We start from the raw sequence: 25,557 nt of genomic DNA, 5'->3' as shown, positions 1-25,557 counted from the left end.
GTTGCGTTTCAACTCCTACCAGACTTCGTCTTTGAAGGCGACATCGTGCCAACCAATGCATGTATGTAGACGATGAAATAAAGTTCGTACACCTTCGGCAATATTTGTCTTACATATTCTTTCTTGATCCTCTCGAATGTGTCTCGTAGGCATGGTGGCCTCGAGATCGCAACCACCGACAGCGAGCTAGGAATAGGGCGTGCTATCGACCTCCCAATCATCTCGCCTGAGCATCTGACATCAACGCATGGAACCAAGCCGATGATTACTGTCAGACGGCATTGATGGCGTCGCGCAATTTCTCTTCGGGGGTGCCGGGACAGGTCAGGCCCCCCAACTGGTCGTCGCACCTCCGGCAGTTCAGCAGAAACAGCCTGGAGCGCATCCCGGATATGCCCCGGTCCCCGGACACTGTCTCTAGTAACTCGACCATCCGTGACCGGCCCTCTTCATCCTCAAGGCGTTCGCGTATCGAAAGGAGGTGGACCGTTACCGTCAACGAGTCCTTTGCTCGCGATGAAGTCTTGCTTAATCTTGATCTCATAGGTGATGAGGCAACCCCAGGCAGCCTCATGGCTATCGACGTCTTCCGACCTGATGCGGAGAAGCAAGCGCAAGGTTCTCATCACCATCACCACCACCACCACCATCATCATCATCATCCTCATAAACAGCCTCCACCGGACCGCACAAAAGAGGCTGCAGAAAGTCAACAGCGTTACATCTTTGTCGTCAAGGACATGCCCAAGGAACTCAAAGCCCGCTACCCGAGTGTTGAAGTCTACGTCGCAAAGCACATTGCTGATGTCTTCGGCATGAAGAAGGGTTCGCAGGTTACCCTGACCCCAGTACGCCCCCACTCCTCACTTGTAGCCGCGTAGGATCCCTACTAAATTACATAGATTGATCATCATAACCCAGCCATCGAGGCCTCGCATGTCGAGCTTTGCTTCAGAGACCAGTACATGTCGCGCTCCGACATGTGGCAGTTGGCTGTTCGTGAGCTTTCAGAGAAGACTGTCTACAAGGGCCAAATGGTTCTGTTCATGGGCACTCTCAAGGCTCAGGTTACCGCTGTCTATGTTGAGGGCCGTAAGGTGCCATCCGCATTCTTTGGCCATAATACAAAACCCATCTTCCGAAGCGAGTCTGCTCGGTACGTGCTTTTCATCCAGATGGCGCGCGAAATGTGGGACTTTGATTCAGATGGCTCTGGTGAGATCATGTTCAACAAGGTTGTGAACGGTTTTTTGCCAGCCCTGTTCAAGAAATGGGCGTCACTTAAAGTCAGGCACCTTGTCAGTATTGTTCTCTTTGCTCGAGTTGAGTATGACACAGGCATATCCACCGAGTTGGGCAACCCGGACGTCCAAAATGACTACTACACTGGTGTCCAGTCGTCTGGCGATCGTCGCCCTTACAAGGACTTCTACCGCGTTGTTGTGAGCGAAATGGGCAGCGGCGAGTGGACCAAGATCCTCTACCAGTTGAAGCGCGAGTTTAACTACTTTCGAAGGGATATTAGCACCTTCCATCAGAAGGCTATGCACTCCTTTTCTTCTTCAGACGACCCAGCCGACCAGCAAGCAGCCTTGAACAGGATAACGGCTGAGGCGTCACGAGCCATTTATGGCAATTTCCTAGAGGCGATCAACATGGCAACCTCGCTGTTTGCGCACGATTACATAGATCGTGATTTGATGCGAACCGGCATTTCTGTTGTCGTCATAAGCCCTAGTCCGGGGATTTTCGAAGTCGAGTACGACGCACTGCGCCGTACCACCGAAGCCTTGGTTGGAAATGGGATTGGTATTGATCTTATATGCATACCCAAGGCTCCTCTCCACTCCGTGCCCTTGTTTCGGTACCGCAACCCTGAGTACTCGACAGAACCGACACATCATCACAAGGCAAAAACAGCCCCGAGTCTTTCCAGTACTCCTAAACAAACAGCGCCGACGATTGGGAGCTTTAACAGCATGGCGGGGTCATATTCCCCAAGCAGAGGCACCGACATCACTCTTCATGGTGATTATGCTGGCTCTGGCTTGGCTCAAGATGAATGGAATTATGCTTTGCCGCAATGGCTACATGTTTCTTACTGGACAGGCGAGTCCGAGGAAGCCCTGTCATACCATGGCATTGCTCTATCGGTCTCTGATGTGTCAAAAACACGGTCAGGGGACGACTTCTTGATAAGATGTCGCATGTATGACTTGCAAATGCGCAGCGTCATGGAAACCAATGAGATTGAAACCAAGCCGTTGCATCTGGATCCTTATTTTCCTCATAAGGCATTACAGGCAAACAACGTACCGAAACCGTTTATCGATCAAGATGGCAACGTCTTCATACAGAACTTGCGCATCCCAGAAACACTCTTTGATCATGTGTACGGGTTCCAGAAATTCGCCCCGGATAAGCACGCAAAGTTGGGGGAGAAGTCACTCTGGAAGCAATTGCAGGACTACGACGACTCGAGAGCGCGCCAGCCGTCATTGCGCCGCACATTGGCGCCTCCGAGACATATTCGGGAGTACGATGATTCCGTCAGGCGACATCATGCTGATGACGCGAGTCTTCTCGGGACGTCATACACTGAGCGTAGGCCGTCTACGAGTGCCTCACAAATGACTATGACTGGGCATAGATCCAGTCAGCGCTTCAACGCCGACAAACCTGAATCGCGTAACCGTAAGACGGTCGACTTCGACAAACTCAACTCCAAGCGTTCACCTACAATCACTCCAAAAGTTCCAAAGTTCATGAAGCAGATCAGCCTTGGCAGCTCCGGTTTTCGCATTGCCGCACCCAAAGCTGCGACGGCAGAACTTAGCATTGAAAGTGTGAATGCTGATAGATCATTGGCATCTTCAAGGGCTTTGATGAACGCGGGCACTGTTGCAACTCCAGCCAAAGCAGCAATCAACCGGTCAATGTCGCCCCAGATGTTTGCGAGTGGAACTCCCGTTTTCTCCCCTTGGGGCGCTACACCAGGCTCATTCGCGCCCAGCCATCAGTACTTCGAGGGTACTCCAAGCCGGCCGATGCCAATCAAGTCGCAACAGATTCCTACTGACCCTGCAGCCAACATGCTATCAGGTTCGATGCTTGCCTCAACCCTACGGGCCGATTATGTTCCTGATAATCGTGATCTCTTCTATTCAGATGCAATCAGGGCTGAGGATGCGAAGAAGGTTTACAATAACAAGCTTTTGGCCGGAGCGGTACCGGAATTACCGTCAACTTTATCGCCGACAACCGCGCTGTCACCTTGGCTGACGTTGGTCAACCCGTCAAACCCTGATAGCAACAAGGTCGATATTGCCACGTTGTACAGTCGTTGGCAACATGTATTTCCTAGGCCGAACGAGACACGGGTGATGAAATGGAAGTCTTTGTGCTCCCCCGCTGCCGTTCCACTTACCACAGAATACTTCCCTACCAAGGCACAGTTCGAGTCAGAGTACCACCGTCAACCGTATAATGTCTCGCAAAATGCTGATGATGAGTTGGCCGAGGAACCCAAGTCACGCGACGAGATGCTGCGCGAAATGATCAGTCTCAGATTCTGCCAAGGATTCCAGGTCGTTGTAGGCCCAGCTGTTGCCAAAGCCTTTGGCCAGAAGCAACTCAAGGTTACCGACATATTCTCCCGCGACCACACAGCAGAGGATGGTACAAGCATCTTCATGTCGGTCGGCAACACGATCCACCAACTGTCGTGTGTGAATGGCACCGAAATTGAAGTTAATATCTTTGTCCGGAAGCCGATCGCCTCTCCGGGACTGTACGATGACCGTTACTTGTACAAACCGGCGATACGAACTCTACTTGACCACGGTTACAAAACCCGTTCTTTTGACATGGTGGCCCCAACGCCTGATCGGAACTGGAATTACGTCGATGCCTTTGTTGCAGGGCATAATGACGAGTTGTCCGAACATTTGAGGTTCTGGCGCGCTAGGTTCGTCCTGATACCAATGACAGCTAGACACTCGTTTTTCCCCAAGACGCAGTATGGGGACAGTGAAGAAGAGATCCGCATTGAAGGCATTCGGAAGCTCGCGCAGATGTGGCAGAAGCACAGGTATATCCCGGCGAGCGAACGGAGCTTTCAAGCATCGCGCCGCAAAAAGGACATGAATCCCCTTGATATCGTTTACAAAACAGAAGATCCATCCGTAGTGATTGCGGCCGAGCTGGAAACCCTCCCGTTGTTGGAGGGCCTGGAAGGCGGGCACAGAAAGGGTCAGCTGGTCACAAGCAGAGAGCAATTTTCGAAGAAGAACTTCAGCCTGGCAGCATTGGCAGAGGCTATCCAGCAGCCCGTGGAAAATGGAGGCATTCGAATGCAAAACCGGCGCTGGCATTTGCGCCTCCATTACAACTGCTTCATCGGCTCTGACATGACCACTTGGCTCCTGGAGAACTTCGAAGACTTGGAAGACAGAGAGGAAGCCGAAGAGCTTGGTAACCGTCTCATGGTCACTTCAGATGATAAGTCGAAGGATGAAAGCAAAGATGGAAGGAAGGATGGCGGTGGCCTCTTCGTGCACGTTGAGAGGCGACATCCTTTCAGAGATGGCCAGTACTTCTACCAGATCAGCAGCGACTACGCGAAACCCAACCCTCCAGGCTGGTTTAACACAAGGCGGGTTCCAGTGTCTGTCCCATCAACACCGCATTCGGAAGTACGGGATTCACCACGGTCCAATGTGTCGATGTCAAGACCAACATCTATCCACGAAGACAGTTCTCCCACCTCTGGAACGGTGACCCCAACGGCAGCTATGATGGCGAGTGGCAAGAAGCCCAGGGTGGTTCTGAGTAAGGTCATGAAATACGATGTTGACCATCGAAAACGCTCTTATCGGCCCGAGGTGGTCGATTTGCATTACGACAGACTTCACAACCCCGACAATTGTTACCATATCCGGATCGACTGGATGAACGTAACGGCCAAGTTGATCGAAGACGCTATTGAGGCATGGGCTCGCGAGGCAGCCTTGTACGGGCTCCGGCTCGTTGAGGTTCCTATCAACGAAGCTTGTGATATAACGGAAATTAACCCGTTCCGCCGACCGTACATGATCAAGCTGGCTGTCCAGCCACCAAACCAACAGCCCATCACCTACTTTGATCCCAATTCGTTTACTCCGCAAGCACAGCCAGGGCGGCACTTCTATCAGAGGGCTCTCCTGAGGAAGTTTGACTTTGTTCTCGACATGGAGCCAGCGTCCAGCTTCCCCTATACCGTCGACGTGTCGTACTCATGGGGCAAGCCGGACTTTAAATACACGCAGTTCATCCACCGCTCCGGTACTCTCATTGCTGAGATCACCGACGAAGGCGACATCCTGATCTTAGCCAACCGTCTCTATAGCAACCGCACAGCTGCCCAGCGTGAGAAGGAAATGCAGCAGAAGGGAGGCGGATCCGGTGCCGGGGGCGACAACCTCGGACTCGGTCCCGGTCCAGGCCGCATCTCAACACCTGGTCTCTACGGACCAAACGCTCACCCAGACCAGCCAAACGCAGTCTCCTCCCCGCTCGTCAAACCAACAACAGCCTTCCTCTCCCCCGCGCTTCGGCCGCACCTCATCGGGCCCATGGCCAGCGGTCCCCCATCAACCAACGGGTTCGGCACCACAGGCCAACCCCTCAACCGATCCACTGTCACCGTCCCCGTAACGCCCGTGATTCAAGACCCTGAGGTCATCAAAGACGAGCTCGAATCCTTCTGCCGCGACCGCTCCGCCCTCGAGGCCTTTTACCGCGAACTGCTCGAGCGCGAAGCGCACCCGCCCGCACCCAACACCACTCCCGGCCTCGCGCCCGTGAAGATCCCGTCGACCACAGCGACGAAGGACTCAACCCTCGCCTTCGCTACTCCTCACCTCGGCCCCGGTCAAAATACTACCAGCACGGGTCACACCGTTCCCGACACGAACATTCCCACCCTCGGCCTTCCTCCGGGCGTGCTAGCAGCAATAGGCGGCACCGGCCTGAGCAATCTTAGTGACTTGCAGCTGGTAGGTAGCGGGACTGGACTGGGAATCAGTCCTGTACGAGTGGGAAGTCCGAGCTTGTTATCGGCTGCGTCGGCTGCGTCTGCGGGCCACCCCTCACACTCGACGATGATGAGGAGAGCGAGCGTGCAGGAAGGGGTTATGGGTAGTAGGATTGGTTTGGGGTTTGGGGGAGGTGCGTCAGCTGCAGCTGCAGCTGCTCAAGCGGCGGCGGCAGCGGCAGGAGCTGCGGGAGCGGGAGCTGCTGGTAGTAGTTCTGATGCTGGTGGTGTTGGGAACATTGGCGGTGGTGCTGGCGGAGATGCAGGTGCTAGTGAGCACTGAGGGGGAGCGTGGGAGGTGGTAAGAGGGGGGTGAAAGGGGGGAAGGTGGAATAGGATGGGTTTGAGCAGTTTGGTGGTCATGGATGGTACTTGAGAAGATGTAAAATCATGTATGGAGATCGAATAAATCATGACAGACAGCGGAACATGGTTTCAAGAATACTAAGTGGAAGTATCGCTACATATTGTAAAGGTGCTTTGATGCCATCCCGGGTCACTACCTTGGGGAGCTTGGATAGCGAGCATTCAAGTATGATGAGTGATACTCCACTTTCGTGAGATACTGTATCTTGCTTGCTGTCAGTCAGGTCGCACAACATCTTGAAAGTCGCAACTATTTCTGGCTAGGATGATCGCTATCGAAGACCAACGACGAATTCGTATCGCTTGGTGGTAACTGCTTCTTTCACCATAGAGACCCGCCTGTATGAATGTATGTAAAGCTTCCGTATAGCTTCAGTCCGCAACACCAATTCGTAGGTATCTCTGTCGTGGACTCGCACTAAATCGCCAACATATGTAACTATCCTTTTGTTTCAGGATAGGTAGCAGGACTGAGTAAACCGTCCAAAGAGAAAAAGGAATAACGATGAGGTGCAGCACGGTTAGGTACGTCCTGCCCCATCCGCACTACATCGTATCACCAAAATCCATGTCGCTCGCAGACAAAAATAACGCAAAAAAAAAGAAGTTTCAACCTCCCTCGGTAAGGATCGAACTTACAGCCTCCAGATTAACAGTCTGACGCGCTAGCCAATTGCGCCACGAGGGAATGTTTCTTGATTGTTATAAAGTCGCTCTTGGTAAGGGGTCTATATGCTCTTATAAAAAATGGCAACGTATCTTCGTTCATGCTATTCCCTCCCTCTCCGATTCTCGTCTCTCCGTTTTTACCACGATGTTCCTTATTGTCTATCCCATTCAATAGAGTATTTCTCATTTCCCTTTCCCTCGTTCTGATGGATGGATGCTCATCAGTCTATTAGTGTGGCTCGATGCCCCATCATGAAAATTGACGATATCTATTCTAAAATATGTACGTTGGGTAGGATGGTGTGATTGGGCTGCCTGCTTGCTTCTTTGAAATAGAAATCTGGTGCGTGCTAGCTAAGAAATGTTGTGTCATAAGAAGCGAGAAAAAAGGACGACGTTCCAACTGGAATAACGTGTCATTCTTCTCAAACGTATAATATATATCTAATCGAAATCGGGCATCGTATCCATCTTCATCAAGTTGTTTTAGGCTGTGGTTTAGGTTTACTATTGGCAGTTAGAGCCCTCACATGAATTCGGGTAAACTGTAGAGAAGAACACGTTAGCATCAAAGAGCGCCAGAGAGGTTGGGGAGTTATCACCAAACTTACACCAAGCGCAGACAGCCACGATGAGATACAGACAGATAAGCAGCATTCCCTCGAGCCAGTGGCTCTTTCCGTCTGCAATGAGGTAGTTAACCAGCAGCACCGAAACAAACATGACCGCCACCTGAAACGTGTCGAAGCTGAGCGACATGTCCTCGATGCCCATTCCCCAGCCGATAATAACGAGCAGAGGGATGACGAACAAGGCGACCTGCATGCTCGAACCAACGGCCACACCAATGGCCAGATCCATCTTGTCTTTGATGGCCACCGTAACAGCAGTGGCGTGCTCGGCGGCATTTCCGACGATGGGCAGCAGAATCAGGCCAACGAATTCTTTGCTAACCTTGTCTCCGTCGGTAATGGCACTGATGCCGTCAACCATGTACTCGGCGCAAAACGCGATGATCACGGTACAGATGACCAGGGTGGCAACGGCGACAATGAAGTGCAGCTGCGGTTCCTCGCCCTCCTCCTCCTCCTCCTCCTCCTGATGGGGCGCGGTGTCCAGGTGGTGGCGGATGTTCTCGTTGTTGTCCTGCGTAGGAACCGCGTGGCCTCCTACCATACCAGCAGGGCCTACCAAGCCCTGGGCAATGGCGCCGTCCTTGAGATCATGGCCTCCTCGGAAGTTGAAAGGCTTGGCTGCGACCTTCTGACTCTCTTCGGCGAAGACGGAGGAGTGGGTCTTTAGCTGGAACAAAAGATAACCACCGTAAACGAAAAGCAGAATGATGGAGACGCCGCGAGAAATTTGCGCCACCTTTTCGGGCGGGGTATCCGCAGCCATATCAAAGACCGTGGGTACTATGACACTGGCGACGGCAAGCGCAAGCAAACTCGCCGCTGTTTGGGCAACGGTCGTGTTGAAATACTGTTCCTGTCTGTTGAGACCACCGCAGAAGAAGCACATTCCCATGACTAGAAGAAGGTTGGACAGGATACTGCCAATGAGCGAAGTCTGTACGACGACAATCTCGTCGTGCGTCAAAGCAATAACCGCCACAATCAACTCAACAGCATTACTGTGGGAGTGTTAGCACTGTTCTCTACCGCCCTAACCCATTTAAGCTGATACTTACCCAAAACTGGCATTCAAAAGTCCTCCCATTACTTCGCCCGTTCTCAATGCAATTTCCTCCGTCGCAAAACCCAGCATTGCCGCAAGAGGAATGATGGCAATGAAATTGACAACGAAGACCGCAACGCGGGGTACCGCCTCAACATAGTTGATCGCGATACCTATCGGCGCCGCGACGAGTAGAACGTTGAGCCACGAGTTCAGAAGTGTGCGTCGAATTTGATTCCCCACGGTGAACGGCTCCTTGGGTTGGAGGTGCTTGAAGAAAGTCCTCTGCTTCTTCTTCTTTTCCTCCTCGGCCACCTTTTGTCCTGCGCCGTTCAGTTCGGTCCGCGAATCATTGGCGCCTATTGTCCTCCTGCGCACAAGACCAAGACTGCCGTTACGTTGATGTGCGGAACCCGCAGAAGCCTGTGCCGATTCCACATTTGTGTCCCCTGTGAGCCCAGTCATCTGGCTGGTGGGCTCCATGTCCTGCATCTCGATGTTCTTGGGGTTGTAGGAGGGCTCTCCATTTGCACTGTCGTAGCCGTTTGATGTTCGTGATGGTGCCGTCACTGAGTGTTTGATGGGCAGTGCATCATCAAGTCCTTCGTGCGCCATCGGCGGCTGAGAGTAGCGTTGTGACTCGGGCACATCCCAGGTTGAGCTTCTCTTGTTTCGCCAAGGGTTCATGATCGAGTTGCTGTCGCGGCTCACGCGATGCGCCTCCTGTCTCACCCTGTAATTGTTGACTAGGTGATAAGACATTGCGTTAGAATTGTTTCATTTCATAGCGTAGAATGCTTGCTGGCTCAATCGAGGCCTGTATCCATAGATTTTGTGATCCCACACTCGCGAACCAAGGATGATATATCTTTGTTAAGCCGGCCACGAAAGTGCCCGCTGGGAGTTCAGTGGTAACGTTGGAGCAAAGAGTGAGAGTACACAGCCCCGCTAGGCAGGAGAGGTGACTATTTGCGCATGCGCAGGGCGGCCAGTTTTGTATTGGGCACAGCATGGAGGGCATGAAGGTTTGGCATTTGAGGATTGGCGGGTGTTGATGTAATTGGGCATATGCAAGATACTTACAAGCCATTATTACTCAATTGCTTTTTTTTCTTCTCAACTTGTGCTCGCGTTTCGCCCTTAGCCAGACCGCCTTAAAGGCCTTGTAGTCGTTTCGTCCACTCGATGTCGCGCCCGTAGAAAGGATTGCCGTTATTTTTCGGTGATGTGTTCGGGTCTCGGGTCAGTTCGAAATCAGAATGTGGGAGAGATGCCAATCGAAATGCGAGATTGCTGAGCCCTCGTTGCTGGGTAATTCTTTGTCTTTGCTCTGCCAATGCGCTCTCCAGGAGCAAGTCTCGGCGATGATGTTGAAAACGTTAACAAGCGGAATGTTGTTTAGGAGAAAAGTTGTAGGATCGAATTGACGAATGTGACTTTCCCTGACGAGTTAGGAAAGCGCCGAAATTAAACGCTTTTAACAAAATGAGACGTTGGCGATCCGATCACCCGTTGACAATCGTCGAGGGATGGGCAATGTATGCGCAATAGAGGAGAGGCGCAATGGTCTTTTGAAAGATGGAAGGAGGATTGGACCAAAGATTTTGTCTAGGAAGCGAAAAAATATGGTCAAAGGGAGAATAATTCTCGATTGATGGAACCTGGAATGGCAGAATGGCCGACACATATGGACGATGGTAACGAGTGAATGACAAGGACGGGGGTTAAATTGATGGGTACACGTACGTAGTACCTCATCATGTGAGCTTTCCCATCACCCAATTTCAGCGTTCCTCTCCTATCCCTCCCAAAGAAGGACCAAAGACCCTACCGTGTCAACTACCTACCTTCCTCTAGTACACCACATTATTGGTGGTTCTTCTTCATTCATACTCGAACACCCAAACTTGCAAACGAAGGGAGGCCGCCTCCTCCTCTCTGCATTAGACAATCGTACCTTGCTCTAGCCGAATATTCTCCACGGCGGCAAGACTGACTCCATCTCCAGCGCATCATGAATGGAGCAAGACTGGCTGACGATCCTGACTAGCTAACTTTAACACGTAATCGTGCGCATGCGAAATGGTAAGTATGGAAAATGTAATTGGGTATTTCTTGGGCGCGAAACGTAAAAAGAGGAGCCTATCCACCTGCAGGCACGCCAGGTCCAGTCGCATTGCAGAATGTCGTCTATTCAATCGTACGTAAATTACCGGCTCATCACACCGATATCAAGGTTATCGTGCACACCTCCACACGCTTGAAACATCGTCTTGCGAAAACGATATGGCATCCCAATTTCATATTTCTTCAAATCTTCTACGTTTGTCTTCATTACCTTCATTACCTTCATTACCTTTATTACCTTCATTACCTTCATTACCAACTGCTGGCCAGGCTGGTGGCATCCCTCACATGCATAAAAGTGCAGGTTGATGCTTCCCAGTGTACTGTTAACCCTTCAATTAACGATCAAGCCGGTTCCAGGGGGATTGATTGTTATGGCTAGGATATCGTTACACTTCATATCGTTGTTTGCAGGGTTAACAGTACCCGTTCGGCAGCTACCGGAAAAAAGTTAGTCTAGGCCTCTCTACGCTAAGACCCCCTTGGATGACGTCGATACCCGCGCTGGAATTCATTCCATCCCAAACACCAAACTTCAAATTTCAGAACAAATCAGAAAACGAAACAAGTTGTTAGTAGTACACTACACCTGTGACCTTCAGGATCTCGATATGTTTGACTGGCGACAAGACACACAAGCTTTGGGTTGGCCAGCATAGACCATCACCGGCTTCCGGCCACCGCTTTTCTTACAACATAGTGTTACAAGGCACCGAACGTATTCACGATACAAATCTTGTCAATGAAAAGTGCAATCAAGCTTTTGAGCCAAGCAATTGCCATGGAATGCCATGAGATTTCCACCTGCTTGTCTGGTAGTTGAATGCTTAGGTCTGCCACACTTCCCGTTATGTGAAGCCAGACGGGGATGTTCCATCGTCAATGGATCGAGCTGGGCAAAAGCTTGTTTTCCTTGGCTTTTCACATTTCGTCTTTGGTGTGGTTGGGCAGAGGCTTTCTTCACCCACTTCTTTGATAGTACATACCTGTTGGGGAGGGAGTCAGGATTCTCAAAACATCTACGAGGTACGGGCCACAAGCAACACACCAGCCAATGTATCAATGAGTCCTCATACCGAAGAAAGTCGCGCGAAATGGCAAGCCAATAGACTTAGTATCCTTCAAAATCAAGCCGATACCCAACACCAGCTTTGGGCTGCAGCCATTGCTCGTGGATAGACGTACCGTCTGCCAGTACCTTACACGACTGTATCACAAACATGGCCAATGACCAACAACCATTCGTTTTCCGAGGCCTCTATCCGGTGTAGGACCATGTGACTGCGTTGGAAGGCACCAATTTGGTCTTCAGTTGGGCTGTTGGCTGTGTCTTGATTTGGGTAAGCTAGAGTTACTTGTTGCTTCTGAAACAAACCGCCCCTTGGTATTAATTCAACAACCGCTTCACCTCTTCTGCCTCTTCGCCGGCCTAGCATTCTTCTCGCGCTTCTTCTCCGCGACCGCCCTTGCCTTGCGGATATCCGTGGCAGTCTTGAGCTCCCTCTTGCTACCCTCACCATCCTTGTACTTGCCGATTCTCTTCTCCTTGGCTTCGGCAACACGCTTCTTGCGGACGTGGTAATCGTCTCTGAACTTGTCCGCATCCTTGGGCGCCTTCTCCATCTTGTGCTTGTACCGCGGTTGGCCAGGTTGGGCTCCGAAGTTGCGGATGAGCTGCGACTTCTCCGTCTCGCCAATCGTGGGCAACTTGCCGAGACGGTTATCCTTGCGCCACCGGTCGAAGCGGCCGCTCTTGAACGAGGCGGCAATTTTGACACCGGACTCGCCACGAATCATCTTGGCGCCCTTGGAGCCGTCCTCATCGTTGGCGACCGCCACGTACTTGCTGTGACGCTTGTCCCAACGCATCTTGGATTTCGTGGGCAGACCGAAGTTTTTGGCACTCTCGTCGTTGGTCAGGTCCATGGTAGCGTCGCGAGCGGCCTCGACGAAGCTGTTGCCGCTGTAGCCGCCCGAGTGAACACCGTAAGCCTTCTCTTCCGCAAGGCTAGTGGTGCGAGGCGTGTAGGACATGAAGATCTCGGGGTCTTGGAAGTTGACCGGGCCACCCTTCTTCTTCGTATGCATGCTGCTGGATACTGTAACCTCCATCTCCGAATCCGAGTCGTCGGCGTATGGGTCTTCCTTGGCCTCCACCTCTTCTGCCTCTTCCGCCTCTCCCTCCTCTTCCTCATCCTCAAAGTCTTCGAACGCATTGGTCTCCCCGCCGTCAGGTTTACCCTCGGCATCTTCCATGTCCACGTCCTCATCATCCTCGTCGTTGGTAGTCTTGCGCTCTTTAAATCTGGAACGCATATTTCGTACAACTTCCGCGGCCTTATTGCGGCTAGACTTGCCCTTAGGGCCAAGTTCAAAGATAGTTTCCTGGGGCTTGAAGCGGTTTATCCTGCTGAGAAGATCATCGCGAGCTGCTTGGGCTTCAGCGGCTTCTTCTCCAAACAAAGGATGGAGCTGTGTCCAGCCCCTGGACTGCGTAACTTCGCGGGCTCTCTTTGCGCTCTGGCTCGACGCAGAATTCCTCGTCTTCATGTAGAGCTTCTCGGCCTTTGCGGCAACACCCTTCAGCGCCTTGAGATCAGCACTCTCCTTGAGCGCCTTCTCAACCCACTCAATGTTAACATCCACTCCATCTCTCTTTAGTGTTCCAACTACGACGTCTGCCGCGAAGGAAGGGTTCTTTTGGTCGTGGCCGATGATAAGTTTCCTTCCCAGGAAGAGCTGTAGATCAAGTAGATATGGTACGTCTGACTGACGGACCAAACCATAAGCCCAACCACGCTGACCCGCACGAGCTGTACGACCAACACGATGGACAAAGATCTTGGGCTGAGATGGGAAATCGTAGTTGATGACGTTGGCGAGAGCAGGCATATCAATACCACGGGCGGCGACATCGGTGACCACGAGTATATGTGTTCTTCCCCGACGGAAGTTGTCAACTTGGATCAAACGGGCCGTCTGGTCAAGCGAACCGTAAACGTAGGACACGGCAAAGCCTGCGAGCTTCAGCAGGTTCGCAATGTACTCGACGTGATGTTTCGTTGCTGTGAAGACGATGGTCGAGTATTCCGTCGGCTTCTCCTTAGGATTGGGCCTATACTCGCGTTTCCTTTTCCTCGCCTGCGATTCTTCACTCTCTTCCTTTGTGCCCTCGGGCGGACCCAGCGGGACCTTGATGACGTCGTGGAGAAGATGGAGAAGGGCACCCTCCTTTTCACCTCCCTTTACTGCGAAGAAAGCACTCTCGAGGTCGGGTGACACCTTGGTTTCGGCATCCAACCTGACAAGGCTCGGCTCTTGAAGACCGGCTCTGGCGAATTCGACCAAGGACGATGGGAGCGTCGCAGAGAAAAGAAGCGTCTGTCTGGAAGGAGGGAGGGCGTGAAGAATTTCGGTCAGCTCGGTAGCGAAACCCATTTCGAAGAGGCGATCGGCTTCATCGAAGACAACGTATTTAATGGAGGCCAAAGAGAGGTTCATTTCAACCTTGAGATGGAGGAAACGACCGGGTGTGGCGATGATAATATCGGGATTCGACGCCATCATACCGAACTGTTCTTCCAGGCTGTCACCACCGACGAGCAATACGGTCTTTAGATCGGTACCTCTGCCGAGTTCCTTGACGACCTTGAGGGTCTGCAACGCAAGTTCACGCGAGGGAGACATGATGAGCGCCCTCGAGCCAACACGCGGACTGTGCCCCTTCAACCTCTCAATCATGGGGATAACGAAAGCTGCAGTCTTTCCGGAACCGGTTCTGGCCATGCCGACCACATCTTTTCTTTCTAAAATCAGGGGGATCGCTTTGCGCTGAATGGGGGTCGGGACGGAGAAGCCTTTTCTGGTAATCGCTCGGAGGAGATGGGCGTTTAGACCTAGGAGAGAATCAGCGGCTGCCCCAAGCTTCATCAACTTATGCCATGGGACGGAAGACTACGTACCCATTGCCTGGAAACCTCCACCCTTCTTGACTGATTTGCCCTGAATGTTGGAGGACTTTCTCTGCGAGCTCCGTGTGAGCGAAGCGATAAAGGCTTCGTCATCATCGCCCTCGCCATTAAAGCTAGGTAGTCCATCATCACCGTTACCGAGAAGATCGTTGAAATCGAGGTCAAGACCGCTGTTCGTAACAGCTCCCTTCTTGGTGTGGTGCTTGCTGCTGTTGTCTTCAAAGTCGCTGTCGTCGTTGAACAAAGCACCCGCGATGTCAACCTCGTTCTCGGACGGTGTGGGGGACGCCACGCGTCTAGGCATGGTGGGCGAGGGTTGTGTTGCTGCCAATTGCAGCACAAATCGCTAATTGAAGATGCAAAGACGGACGGGGTGGGTTGGAGTTTAGGTTGGTGATGATGATGGGGTGTTGGGGTCTCTTGTCTACTGTAGCCATCAATGCCTGCCCGTCGCCCGTAAATTTTGGATGGTCGACTTTTTAGTGGGGCCAATGTGACATTTATCCATTATCAGCTTATCAAGTACACCCATTGCATGGGCTTGCCTTGGCAGCGCTGGCGTGCGTTAGCTGCGCTTTCCGCACTCCCGTCCTGGAGGTGTCGCAAGTCGCAACTACTGAACTTCCCTAAACTTCCCCGGAGTTTCGTTCCGTTTGGTTGACAGAACTTACTTATCTATCAACCCTTTGCGATTGATTAAACAACCATCCAGATTGACCCTTCATTCTGGCGACAATATGGCGACAGATACTAAGGACGCGAAGGACGTTAAAGACGTCAAAGACGAAACTCCTGCCGACACTCGGGATGCACTCGAAGTGCTGGAATCTGAAGCCAAGGAGTGGGAGAAGGCAAGCCAGACAACAGCCACGCCCAACTATACCAACATCTACACCCCCAATTCAGTAGTTGCTGACAATCAAAATATCGACAGGATGCCGAGATAGACCGTATCCTCAAGGCCTTCCGGCTCGACGCCTACTCAGTCCTCGGCCTCAAGCCCGGCGTGACCGAATCCGACATCAAGATTGCTTACCGCAAAAAGTCCCTGCTGATCCATCCCGACAAGACCAAAAACCCCTTGGCGCCTGAGGCGTTCGACCGACTGAAGAAGGCGCAAACGGAGCTAATGGAGGAGAAGCACCGCAAGAACCTAGACGAAGCCATCGCGGACGCGCGCATGCTGCTGATACGCGAGAACAAATGGACGGTCGACAGCCCGGAGCTCAAGACGGCCGAGTTTGAAAAGAAGTGGCAGGAGAAGACCAAGTTCGTGCTGATCGAGAACGAGCAGCGACGACGCAGACAGCTCAAGGCGCAGATGCAGGAGGAAGGCCGCGAGCAGCGGAAAGCTGACGAGGAGGCTGAGCAGCGCAAGCGCAAGAGGCAGCACGAAGAGGACTGGGAGAAGACGAGAGACCAGCGCATCGATAGTTGGCGCGCGTTTCAAAAGGGCAAGTCTGGGGATTCGGATAAGAAAAAGAAAAAGAAGTTGAAGCCTATTGGCTGAACAAGAAGAACCTGCATGCTCTTTCATATGAGCATGCGTAGCAATACTCGACTACGGCAATTGCAAGATGTGTTCATCAACGATGCAGCAGCGGAGCTTACGACGAATCGAAGGAAGCCAATTTTCTTGGGCTTAGAGGAATGGGGGTGTTTACACGCAAAGCTTTGGGTCGCGACTTGGTCGCTTTTTTAATGAGACAAGGTGCTTATACACATACACAACAGAGAATCATGTAAGTCTGAGAAATTGAAGAGATATATCACAAGTCCTTATCTGAACCTGACTAAAGCCTTCAAGGAGGCATCAGCATTCTCAGGTATCTTAGCAGCTACATCATCTGATAGTCGAGGTTCCCGCTCAAAGATTGGTTTGTTGTCCCGTACATGCGATGAGCGTGAGTTGTGTTATCGATATTGACTCGTCTCTCTATTCCTAGCTTTGCACCCCTCTCATATCTTCTATTCTAGTATCAGCTGACAAGTTTGACGGTACGTCGGGTATCTCCCTTCCCTCCTGTTATCTTTTCTTTGTATGACTACTCGTCCTCATCTCCCTCTTTGTAAATGTTTCAGCTCTTTTGTAACTTGTAGGTTGTGCATGCCCTGTTTTGAGTCCATATCGTATATTGGTAGATTCAACGACGAAAATTGCGACACTTTTTCCATGACAAGAGTTTCGAAGATTTACTGCGTCGCCTCCTTCACCTTGGGCGCGTGCTTCTTCTTGTACTGCACAAACCTTCCCAGATTTATCAGTGCCTCATCGGCCTTTATCCTCAACTCCTCAAAGGCCCTCTTGTTGATGCCCTTGGCAACTGCCTTCAACTTGGGCTGGAGCTCCTCGAGGTGGCTGAAGAAGCCGTCCTTCCAGAATACTTCGGCATCGCACGTGTATTCCTCATCGCCATAGATGTCGAACACTTCATTTAGTGCTTGAATTATGTCCGCCGGGGGGACTCCAGACTCTCCAGCACTACCGAGAAGAGTCATCAGGAAGACACCAACTTCGCGGTTTATATCGATAGGGGCGGGGTCGCGAGCCAGAGCGCCGAGAACGCCAATGCACTTAACGCCAAGGCCTTGGAAGGGATCCTCCTGAGTTTGTTGCTCCTTATTCTTGTCGTCTGCATCAGAGGTGATAGTGGTTTGTTGTTGCGCCTTGGACACTTGGTAAAGAGACATGAACTTGCGGTGCTCGTTTTTGCCGAGGGGGGTGGTGCCGTTGAGACTGCGGGCCACAGCCCATGCGAGGCTGGTCACTTGAGTGGCAAGCTGCAGGTCGGCGCTATCGGCTTCGAGGATCGGGGAGATGGTCCGCTGCCAGATTCTCTTTCCGGCGGGTACCCATGCTTTCCAGATGTTGGCGTTTTCACCGTCGGAAAAGTCGATACATGAAATAGTCCAAGCAATATTGTTGAGCGCGCTGATGGCGTGGCCCTGAATAGCCATGCTATTGTCATCATCCACAGCAATATTGGTCAGCCGGACAAGCTGAGGGATCGCCTTGTTTATAAGTTCGCGAAGGGTGGGTAGATCATCGAGGTCGTCTTCGTTGTCGTCTTCGGAATCCATGCCGGTTACCTTCTCTAGGTCGGCTTCATCGAACTCTGCATCATCTGAATCACACTCTTCCTCATCGCCCTCCTCTTCCTCATCCTCTTCGTCGTCCTCCTCGTCCTTATCGTCACCAGAGCCCTCGTCAACGTCCATAGCGTCGTCGTCCTTCTCGGCTTCTTCGAACCCATTCCACTCTTCGTCCTTGGAAGCACTACCAGGCTGAGGGCGGTTACCCTTTTCCAGTGCGGTCTGCAGGTCTGTTCCAATCGAGGCCACAATCTCAAGAGCAACCTGCATCATTTGAGCCCAGCTATCGGCCTGGCCATTGGCCTTGTTGCTCGGAGGAGGCTGTTCTAAGGCCTTGGATAAGGTTGGAACAAGCATGGCGTCGCAAGCACCATCCTTGCCTGGGCTGTGATCCAACCACTGAAGCGACGCAAACACATTGTGAAGGACTCCGCAAACGAACACGGAGCGGGGACCGCCAGCAGCGACAAGCTCAAGGAGTTTGTCGTAGCATCGGGTCTCTTGGTCGTCGGTGATGGCTTGGCCGAGTGGTAAATTGTCTTCGGAAAGCGTCATGAGGCAGGAGAGAGTCTCCTCGAAGGCGGCTTGGGGAACGGCCTCGGTGGCGACGATGCGGAAGAGGAAGCGAACGACGTTCTGATTGGCAACAATGGCCTCAAGAATCTCATCGCGAGCAAGGGCGAGGGAGCTAAGAAGGACGAGGAGGGAATGGCTCATGTCCCATACGATGCGTTGCTGGCCTTTGGTGAGTTTCGCAAAGGGTGGCTCGGTTGAGGCAAGCGTTTCGTTGAGGGCCTTGGCGGCATGTTCGATGGCGGTTAGGATGTCGAGTCTGTAGAGGTGAACGCAGAAGTCGCTCTCCTCCTCCTGAACGAGAACCTTGAGAATCTCCCAGCCGGCGGCGCGGCTATCGATGCTGTTGTCGGTAAGGGTCTCGGTAAGCACGATAGGGACGATCTGTTCACGGAGCAGAAGCTTTCTGCACTTGGTGTCCTGGACGATGTTTGCGATGGCACCAGCAGCGGCTGTGCGAGACTTAATATCGGGGCTCTGTAGGTCCTTGACGACGGGGAGAATGCGGCTTTCGCGCAAGGAAGCGAGCTCGGGATCCGACGGGGGCTTCACAGGCTTCGCGATAGGGTCGGCGCGATTGGGCCGGACTCTGTTCTTGCGGGACTTGCCCATCTTGTAATACCGAAATGTGGATAGACAGTTGGTGGAGGACTGGAAAGATTGAGATGGTTAAAGATGATGTGTAATCGGCGACGTGGAAAGCAAGCAAAGAAAGCTGTGATGGCAGTGTGTACACTTCGTACACTTGTAAACTAATGGAGGAAAACGTGCAGAAAAAAAAAATCCAGCGCTTTTTCTCCAATTGCGATGGAAACTGTTCGTGCCCCACCCTTCGACAGAGGATGAACCATCAGCCCCACTGATTCCCTTCCACAGCAGACAGGGGTCCCGTCCCGATCTCCAGCTAACCAAGTGGGGCTTCCCCAACTGCAGGGGACGGGAGTGCTTGAACCCCGAGCTTATCTTGGCAAGTGGGGATGAGATCGACGGGCGCAGCTGCGCCGTTCTATGCGCCTGACCCTTGAGCCATACCTATCGTTATTGCGGGATCAATCTTTGAACCCAACTTTGAAGCTCCCGGTCCCGTCCGGAAGCTTTCTCGGATGACATCAGTTTGAAAGCAGATGCGCATTTCGCTTCAATTCCCGAGCTACCGAAATCGTCTGTTGAGCCAACTGTAGTGTACGGGTCTATAGGGATCTGAAACACAGCAGTGGACTCCAAGATAAATCGAGTCGAAACTGAGACACAAAGACAATCGCCCAGCTTTCCTTTTTCGCCATTGTCTCTGCGCGGCACACTCAACTCCAAGACCTACGCGAATGACCTCGTAATCACTATTCCAGAACATCAGGCGCGAGAGGTGTCAGCATTAAGTTTAGGATTGCAAACCTGGGGCGCTAACCTCCATCGCTGCCTATGCAGAACGCGCCATCTTCTGATCTCGCCCAAACCACTTCGAAGCCAGCCACCCGCTCCTCCGCGATCCGGCCTGTCTTTGGGCTTTAACCACCATGGCTAATTTGTTCATGACGAACGAGGAGCTTGGAAAGAAAAACGACGATCACAAGCGGACTAAAATTCCCCCAATCCGATCCTCGCAATGGAATGCGGCTCGGATTCCCCCACGGAAGACGCTGAAGCGTCTCGCCATAGCCTTGACCGTCGCCATTTTCGTCTACCTTTTTATACACAACATACCTACAGATAACCCCATCCGAGACCACCGACACCCCGTCTATCGCCCCGTTTCCGCTCAAACCCCGTCGAACGCACCGAGCATTCCCAAGCTAAATCCCGATCGTCCTTGGAAGCCACCGACAAAGCCTGAGACGGCCAAGCAGAAGCCAAAGCCTATTCCTGAAGTTGACCCAAAGCCTGTGCCGGATGTTGGCTACAATGGCCCGATCACGTTTCCCAATCTCGCTGTGTCGCTACAAGCAATATATGAGACACAGGGAACATCTCCAACGAATAAAAACATACTGTTTGCGGCATCCAGCCTTAAGAGCGCTGCTAAGCTGCTGCCAATGGCTTGTCAGATGGGGACCGAGTTACGGAGCTACGTGCACTTTGCCCTCATGAGCCGAAGTGATATCGATATGGAGCAGCTGCAGGCTATCAACGGCATCGACCAGTCCTGCCAGATCATATTTCACGGTATGATAGAGCTCTGTTTGTAACAGAATGGAATACTATGACTCGTGTCGCTAACCCAGCTGTAGACGCCCGTCTGGATAAATCGACCGAGTCAACCAAGACACGCCTTTCTAAGGGTGTATCTCGTGCCTTCCGTAAATAGAACCGCTTCCACGAATGTCCTTGGCTGTATACATCTGACCTGCGGCTGCTAGACCACGTCCAAACGTACATGCACCCACAAGCTGTGCTTGTAGATGCTTCGGGCGAAGAAGAGGAGTATTTCCTTCCCGCTGCAAGAGCCCAGGCATCTGAGGAAGGATTCCCTCTGATCGAACTACCTGAGGGCGCACAGAAACACCTTGCTTGGATGACGAAGCTGGATAGTGCTTCTTTAGCAGGTGAGGAGACGATAGCACGTTGATTGTTCAAGATGACTATGGCTAACGTCAACGAACATAGCCTGGAACAAAGTCAATGTCGAGATCATGGTCTACGCCTCAACCGGCACCTCGGGAAGCCTAATTCGGCTGCTGAAATCTCTGTCGGCCGCGGATTTCACAGCTTGTGCTATTCCACACTTGACCATTGAGCTTTCTCACGATATTGACGCCGCTACGACTCAGTTTCTGCAAAAGTTCCAGTGGCCGCCTTCCCGAGCGTATAATCCGACTCACGTTCGTCAACTGACTCTTCGCCACCGTATCCCGCGTAAGAGCTTGACGGAAGAAGAGAGCTCAGTGCGATTCCTCGAGTCTTTCTGGCCCGCAGACCAGCATTCCCACGTCTTAGTTCTCTCTCCGAATATCGAGTTATCCCCTCGGTTCTATCATTGTAAGCCGCCGTACCCCCAATTTGTTAATCATTTGCTTTACAAAGCCCGCCCGATGTTGACAGCATTCCTCAAAGACCTAAAGTACGCACTCCTTGAATACAGCTACTCCGTCCCCGCTACCATGCAACAATGGGACTCTCACATTCTTGGTATCAGTCTAGAGCTTCCCTCAACCCACCCAGGCGATGCCCTCAAACCTTTCAGCCCGCCCTCTGCGTCCAAGAAGGCTACTGCCGCCCAACAACAAAAACAACAAAAGAAAACCCCCACCGACAACAACACCCCATTCCTCTGGCAAGCTCCCGGCAGCAATGCCGTCCTCTACAGCGGCCAAAAGTGGACGGAACTCCACAAACTTGTGTCCAAATCACTCGAGTTCCTTCACCAACAGCATCAACATGCTAGCGCTACCAACCCTGCCTTGAATTTCTTCACCCAAAAACAAATTAGCAAACACTACCCCTCCTGGCTCGAACACGCCCTCCGTCTCGCGCGCGCCCGCGGCTACTTCACCTTGTACCCCAGCCCCCAAACAGCGAGGAACCTGGCGACCGTACATAATGAGCTCTACCGAGGGCCGGAGGAGTACCGCAGCAGCGATGCTGGTGGTGGGAGCGATAGCGGCAGTCGGAATGAGCTAGGGAAACAAAATGATGAAATCAGCCTCTCCCCCGGTTCGCTACTGGACAGCTTACCCGCCGGGGGCAATCTCGTGCCCTTTGGTGATATGCCGTTGCTGGATTGGGAGGGAAGGGCGACGAGTTTAGCGGAGGTGGATAGGGGGGCAGGGGAATATGTGGATGAGTTCAGGAGAGCGGCGGGGTGTGGAAAGTTGGAGAAGGGGAAGAGTCAGATGGGTGAGGACGGTGAGGAGGAGGAGGATGAAAAGAATATCTTGGCTAATGGGGTTCGGAAAGGAGGGGTGGAGAATTTGTTTTGTAATCGGTGACGAGGTTGGATGGGTGATTGGGCGGTGGTGTGGTTTTGGCGATGTATAATTATGGCGTCTTTGGATATAAATTGTGGGTTGATGCTGGCATCATCTTCACTATGGCATGTCGATGGCCCCAGGTACTTATTCGCTGTTCAGATACAAGTGCGATGCATATCGTCGACAATCTTTTGTCTCTACTGACATCTGACATTTGTCGCAACATGTCGAAACCAAGTTCCGTGGATGATATCCTCCTCAGTCACTACTCATCAGCCTGCTCTCCATACTTGTTCACAACTAGAAGCGTAATACATGCCCCGAATATGGAAAGGGCAATGATTCCCATAATCTGTGCATTACATTCAATTGGTTAGTCATGACAAGTGGGAAGATGAAGAGCCAGTATGCTTACGACTTGTGTTCTCCAGCCTGTCTGTACAATTGCTGCCCTACGGCTATACTTGTTCACGGTTTCTGGTGCATAACAAGCCGCTCATGTCAGCGTTGGGTTTTGAGGATTCTTCGAACCGGGTGTTGAGATAGGATACTCCAAATCAACCATGACGTACGGATATAATTGGCCACTCCTACACCAAGGCAAGAGACAGAAAGCCCCCAGAAAATGATGCCCAACGGCTTCGCCATCCGCAACTCCAAATCGCTAGCTGCCTTGCGAAGGTGGAACGAGAGCACTATGGCGACGGAAACGATGGCCATGTAGATGGACAAGCGAAGGAACGATAGGAACGCTATTTAGCAATGGCATCAGTCAACAAGTTTCAGTGTTCTAGGTGTCGTTCTATGTAACGGAACCAGATCCGAAAGACATGGACATACTTCTCTCGTTCGCGCAATGATCTCTACAGTCGCTACTCTCATTTTCGAACAGTATAGGACCGAAAAGCGGCCAGAGACAGAAAGTGTTTTCGTTTTCATCGAGGAGACTGGTGTCGTGCCTATCGGAAAGGTCGATGGGCTCAAGCAGCGATGAAGGATTCACACAGCATGAGCATCTTGTGACCCCTCTGTCATTGGTGTAAGTCCCGTTTTCTTCCTCGTCTTCGGTGACGAGGGTGGCGCTTCGGGATGTTGCTGTTGGAGACATTGGGTTTAACCAGAAGGAAGGTTGACTATATGGTATTCATCTCACTAGAGCAAGTCTTCACACCACTCAGTACTTTTCAAATGGCGTGACAGCTTCATGTCACTGTGTATACATCATAGTAGTCCCTAAAACCCATCTGAACCTTGAGCAAGGGATGGTTTGCAGCTGAGAGGCGGGTACTGTACTATGTATACGTCATTCACATATGCCAAACCCTAACCCTTACTGTGCTGCCTGCTCCCCTTACGCAGTACACCTGGCAGTGGGACAGCGGGGTCCGCCTTTAGTGCTTGCTGCCTCTAGGCGCGTCCAAACGCGTCTCCCAGCATCAATCTTTCACCCCGCAATCCACCGTTTGATACCAGCTCGTCCATCACATCCATTGCCTACGACTGGATCTTTTGCGAGAAGACGGAAAGTTGATCGAATATTCATTGAATAGCCGAGGATACAGTAATATCAGACTCATGGGTAAGTAATTCTATACCGAGTTCCTCAGTTCTTCTCCTAGGCTCCGCAAATGTCTAGTCAGCTAACTGTGTGTGACCATGACAGCGGGCTACGGCGGATATGGTGGTGGCGATGGCGGTGGCTTCATGTCCGGATCCCAACAAGGTGGTAGTCAAGCCGGTGGCTCCAAGGTAAGTCCTCTGTTATCCCAATTTACCTCTACCCCTTCCTTCCTTCCTTCGCCTCAGCACCCAAATCAGGTACTGACAGCCTGTCTCTCGTCCAACAACAGTACGCCGACGAGTCCCTCCGCCCCGTAACCATAAAACAGCTTCTCGATTGGGAAGAGACCTTCCCCGGCGCCGAGCTTGCCATCGACGGCCACCCAGTAACCCAAGTGACCATTGTGGGCCAAGTGCGCTCGGTCAAGCCGCAACCGACTAACATCACGTACCGGATTGATGACGGCACGGGAGCCATCGACGTCAAGAAGTGGGTCGATTCGGAAGCGCAAGGCGGCGAGGACGGTGGCAGCGGTGCCGGCGCGATCGCGCCCGACGCCTTCGTGCGCGTGTGGGGCCGTCTTAAGATTCTCGGCGGCAAGAAACACATAAGCGCCAACTTCATACGCCAGATTGAGGATTTCAACGAGGTCAACTACCACCTGCTTGAGGCGACGTACGTGCATCTGTTCTTTACCAAGGGAGCTCCTGGTAGTGGTGGTGCCAAACAAGAAGGTGGCGGAGGGGACAACATGTTTGTGGATCAGGGATACGGAGCAGGAGGCGGCGATGTTGCTATGGGCGGCGCTGGCCCCGGTGGAGGAAACAGCGCGATGCAGGCGAGGTTGGCGACGTGCTCAAGGAACGCGCAGATCATGTGCAATTTCATCAATAACTCGCCTGGCGGGACGGAGGGTGTCAATTTGCATGTGATTGCGCAGGGCACAAGGATGTCGGTTAGAGACATCACAAATGCGGCGGATGAGTTGCTGGGGCAGGGTATTATTTACACCACGCAGGATGATGAGACGTGGGCCATTCTGGATTATTAGTTCAGAGAGCTCGGCTTTGGGTGAGTTTAACGTGTGTGGTTGGGAATGGGGAGGCAGAGCAAGCGGTACTGGCAGGCCATGCTTGAAATACCACCGGAGGAGGAAGGGATGAGAAAGGCTCAGGAAAAGTCTTGAAGAGGATCATGTTTTCTTTTTTTTTTCCGGTCCACCTATCTGGACGAGGAAACGAATGGCGCCTCAAGGCTTGACGTTTCACAAGAATGGACCGGAATGGATGGTTTCTTGTTTTTAGTTTTCATGTTTGGTTTTGCGGTTCTGCGTCTGTTCACACGAAGAGAATATACCCGAGTCAATTTTGAGGTAGAGAAGGGCGTCTGATGACTTGTTGCATCGTAGAGCTAACATTCTAGTAGGCCGGACGGCTGAGCTATGAAACGAGTGTGTATCATGAAGGCGTGCAACTGACAGCCGTTACATCTCGAGTATAAAATGAAACCAGAAACCAACATATCCCACCCTTGCAGCCAGTA

General features: G+C 52.1%; 8 protein-coding genes and 1 non-coding gene across 9 annotated transcripts; 4 read left to right on the top strand and 5 right to left on the bottom strand.

Moving 5' to 3' along the window:
- Nucleotides 1-27: 27 nt before the first annotated feature.
- B0T23DRAFT_455830 (vacuolar membrane-associated protein iml-1) lies at nucleotides 28-6,360 on the top strand. Its single transcript, XM_062841255.1, has 2 exons — nucleotides 28-848; nucleotides 903-6,360. The coding sequence occupies exons 1-2, from the start codon at nucleotides 285-287 to the stop codon at nucleotides 6,354-6,356; spliced, it is 6,018 nt and encodes a 2,005-aa protein (XP_062689814.1). The 5' UTR covers nucleotides 28-284; the 3' UTR covers nucleotides 6,357-6,360.
- Nucleotides 6,361-7,053: 693 nt separating this feature from the next.
- Nucleotides 7,054-7,127, bottom strand: B0T23DRAFT_t297. The gene has a single exon. It is a non-coding gene; the product is annotated as a tRNA-Asn (tRNA).
- Nucleotides 7,128-7,584: 457 nt separating this feature from the next.
- On the bottom strand, nucleotides 7,585-9,547 carry B0T23DRAFT_322542 (calcium/proton exchanger; the record flags this gene model as incomplete). The annotated part of the gene is made up of 4 exons (XM_062835305.1): nucleotides 7,585-7,653; nucleotides 7,720-7,791; nucleotides 7,841-8,741; nucleotides 8,799-9,547. 4 exons carry the CDS (start codon nucleotides 9,545-9,547, stop codon nucleotides 7,585-7,587), a joined length of 1,791 nt encoding a protein of 596 aa, XP_062689813.1.
- Nucleotides 9,548-12,168: 2,621 nt separating this feature from the next.
- B0T23DRAFT_211820 (ATP-dependent RNA helicase dbp-10) lies at nucleotides 12,169-15,296 on the bottom strand. The gene is made up of 2 exons (XM_062833571.1): nucleotides 14,875-15,296; nucleotides 12,169-14,808 (listed from the first exon to the last, which is right to left on the bottom strand). The coding sequence occupies exons 1-2, from the start codon at nucleotides 15,185-15,187 to the stop codon at nucleotides 12,317-12,319; spliced, it is 2,805 nt and encodes a 934-aa protein (XP_062689812.1). The 5' UTR covers nucleotides 15,188-15,296; the 3' UTR covers nucleotides 12,169-12,316.
- Nucleotides 15,297-15,620: 324 nt separating this feature from the next.
- Nucleotides 15,621-16,693, top strand: B0T23DRAFT_446592 (DnaJ domain-containing protein; the record flags this gene model as incomplete). Its single annotated transcript, XM_062840969.1, has 2 exons — nucleotides 15,621-15,788; nucleotides 15,818-16,693. The coding sequence occupies 2 exons, from the start codon at nucleotides 15,621-15,623 to the stop codon at nucleotides 16,391-16,393; spliced, it is 744 nt and encodes a 247-aa protein (XP_062689811.1). The 3' UTR covers nucleotides 16,394-16,693.
- On the bottom strand, nucleotides 16,694-19,349 carry B0T23DRAFT_211791 (uncharacterized protein). Its single transcript, XM_062833570.1, has one exon. It carries the CDS (start codon nucleotides 19,159-19,161, stop codon nucleotides 17,077-17,079), a length of 2,085 nt encoding a protein of 694 aa, XP_062689810.1. The 5' UTR covers nucleotides 19,162-19,349; the 3' UTR covers nucleotides 16,694-17,076.
- Nucleotides 19,350-20,063: 714 nt separating this feature from the next.
- Nucleotides 20,064-22,472, top strand: B0T23DRAFT_431328 (uncharacterized protein; the record flags this gene model as incomplete). Its single annotated transcript, XM_062840317.1, has 4 exons — nucleotides 20,064-20,709; nucleotides 20,775-20,843; nucleotides 20,904-21,089; nucleotides 21,151-22,472. 4 exons carry the CDS (start codon nucleotides 20,064-20,066, stop codon nucleotides 22,470-22,472), a joined length of 2,223 nt encoding a protein of 740 aa, XP_062689809.1.
- A 123-nt stretch (nucleotides 22,473-22,595) lies between these two features.
- Nucleotides 22,596-23,696, bottom strand: B0T23DRAFT_211785 (uncharacterized protein). The gene is made up of 4 exons (XM_062833569.1): nucleotides 23,295-23,696; nucleotides 23,006-23,206; nucleotides 22,870-22,931; nucleotides 22,596-22,806 (listed from the first exon to the last, which is right to left on the bottom strand). The coding sequence occupies exons 1-4, from the start codon at nucleotides 23,560-23,562 to the stop codon at nucleotides 22,720-22,722; spliced, it is 618 nt and encodes a 205-aa protein (XP_062689808.1). The 5' UTR covers nucleotides 23,563-23,696; the 3' UTR covers nucleotides 22,596-22,719.
- Nucleotides 23,697-23,900: 204 nt separating this feature from the next.
- B0T23DRAFT_363788 (uncharacterized protein) lies at nucleotides 23,901-25,241 on the top strand. The gene is made up of 3 exons (XM_062836329.1): nucleotides 23,901-24,033; nucleotides 24,118-24,203; nucleotides 24,305-25,241. The coding sequence occupies exons 1-3, from the start codon at nucleotides 24,030-24,032 to the stop codon at nucleotides 25,064-25,066; spliced, it is 852 nt and encodes a 283-aa protein (XP_062689807.1). The 5' UTR covers nucleotides 23,901-24,029; the 3' UTR covers nucleotides 25,067-25,241.
- The last annotated feature ends 316 nt before the right edge of the window (nucleotides 25,242-25,557 follow it).

The sequence above is a fragment of the Neurospora hispaniola genome (assembly GCF_033458365.1).
Source record: "Neurospora hispaniola strain FGSC 10403 chromosome Unknown B0T23scaffold_7, whole genome shotgun sequence".
Lineage (NCBI taxonomy): Eukaryota > Fungi > Ascomycota > Sordariomycetes > Sordariales > Sordariaceae > Neurospora > Neurospora hispaniola.
This window is presented reverse-complemented; position numbering and strand designations above follow the sequence as displayed.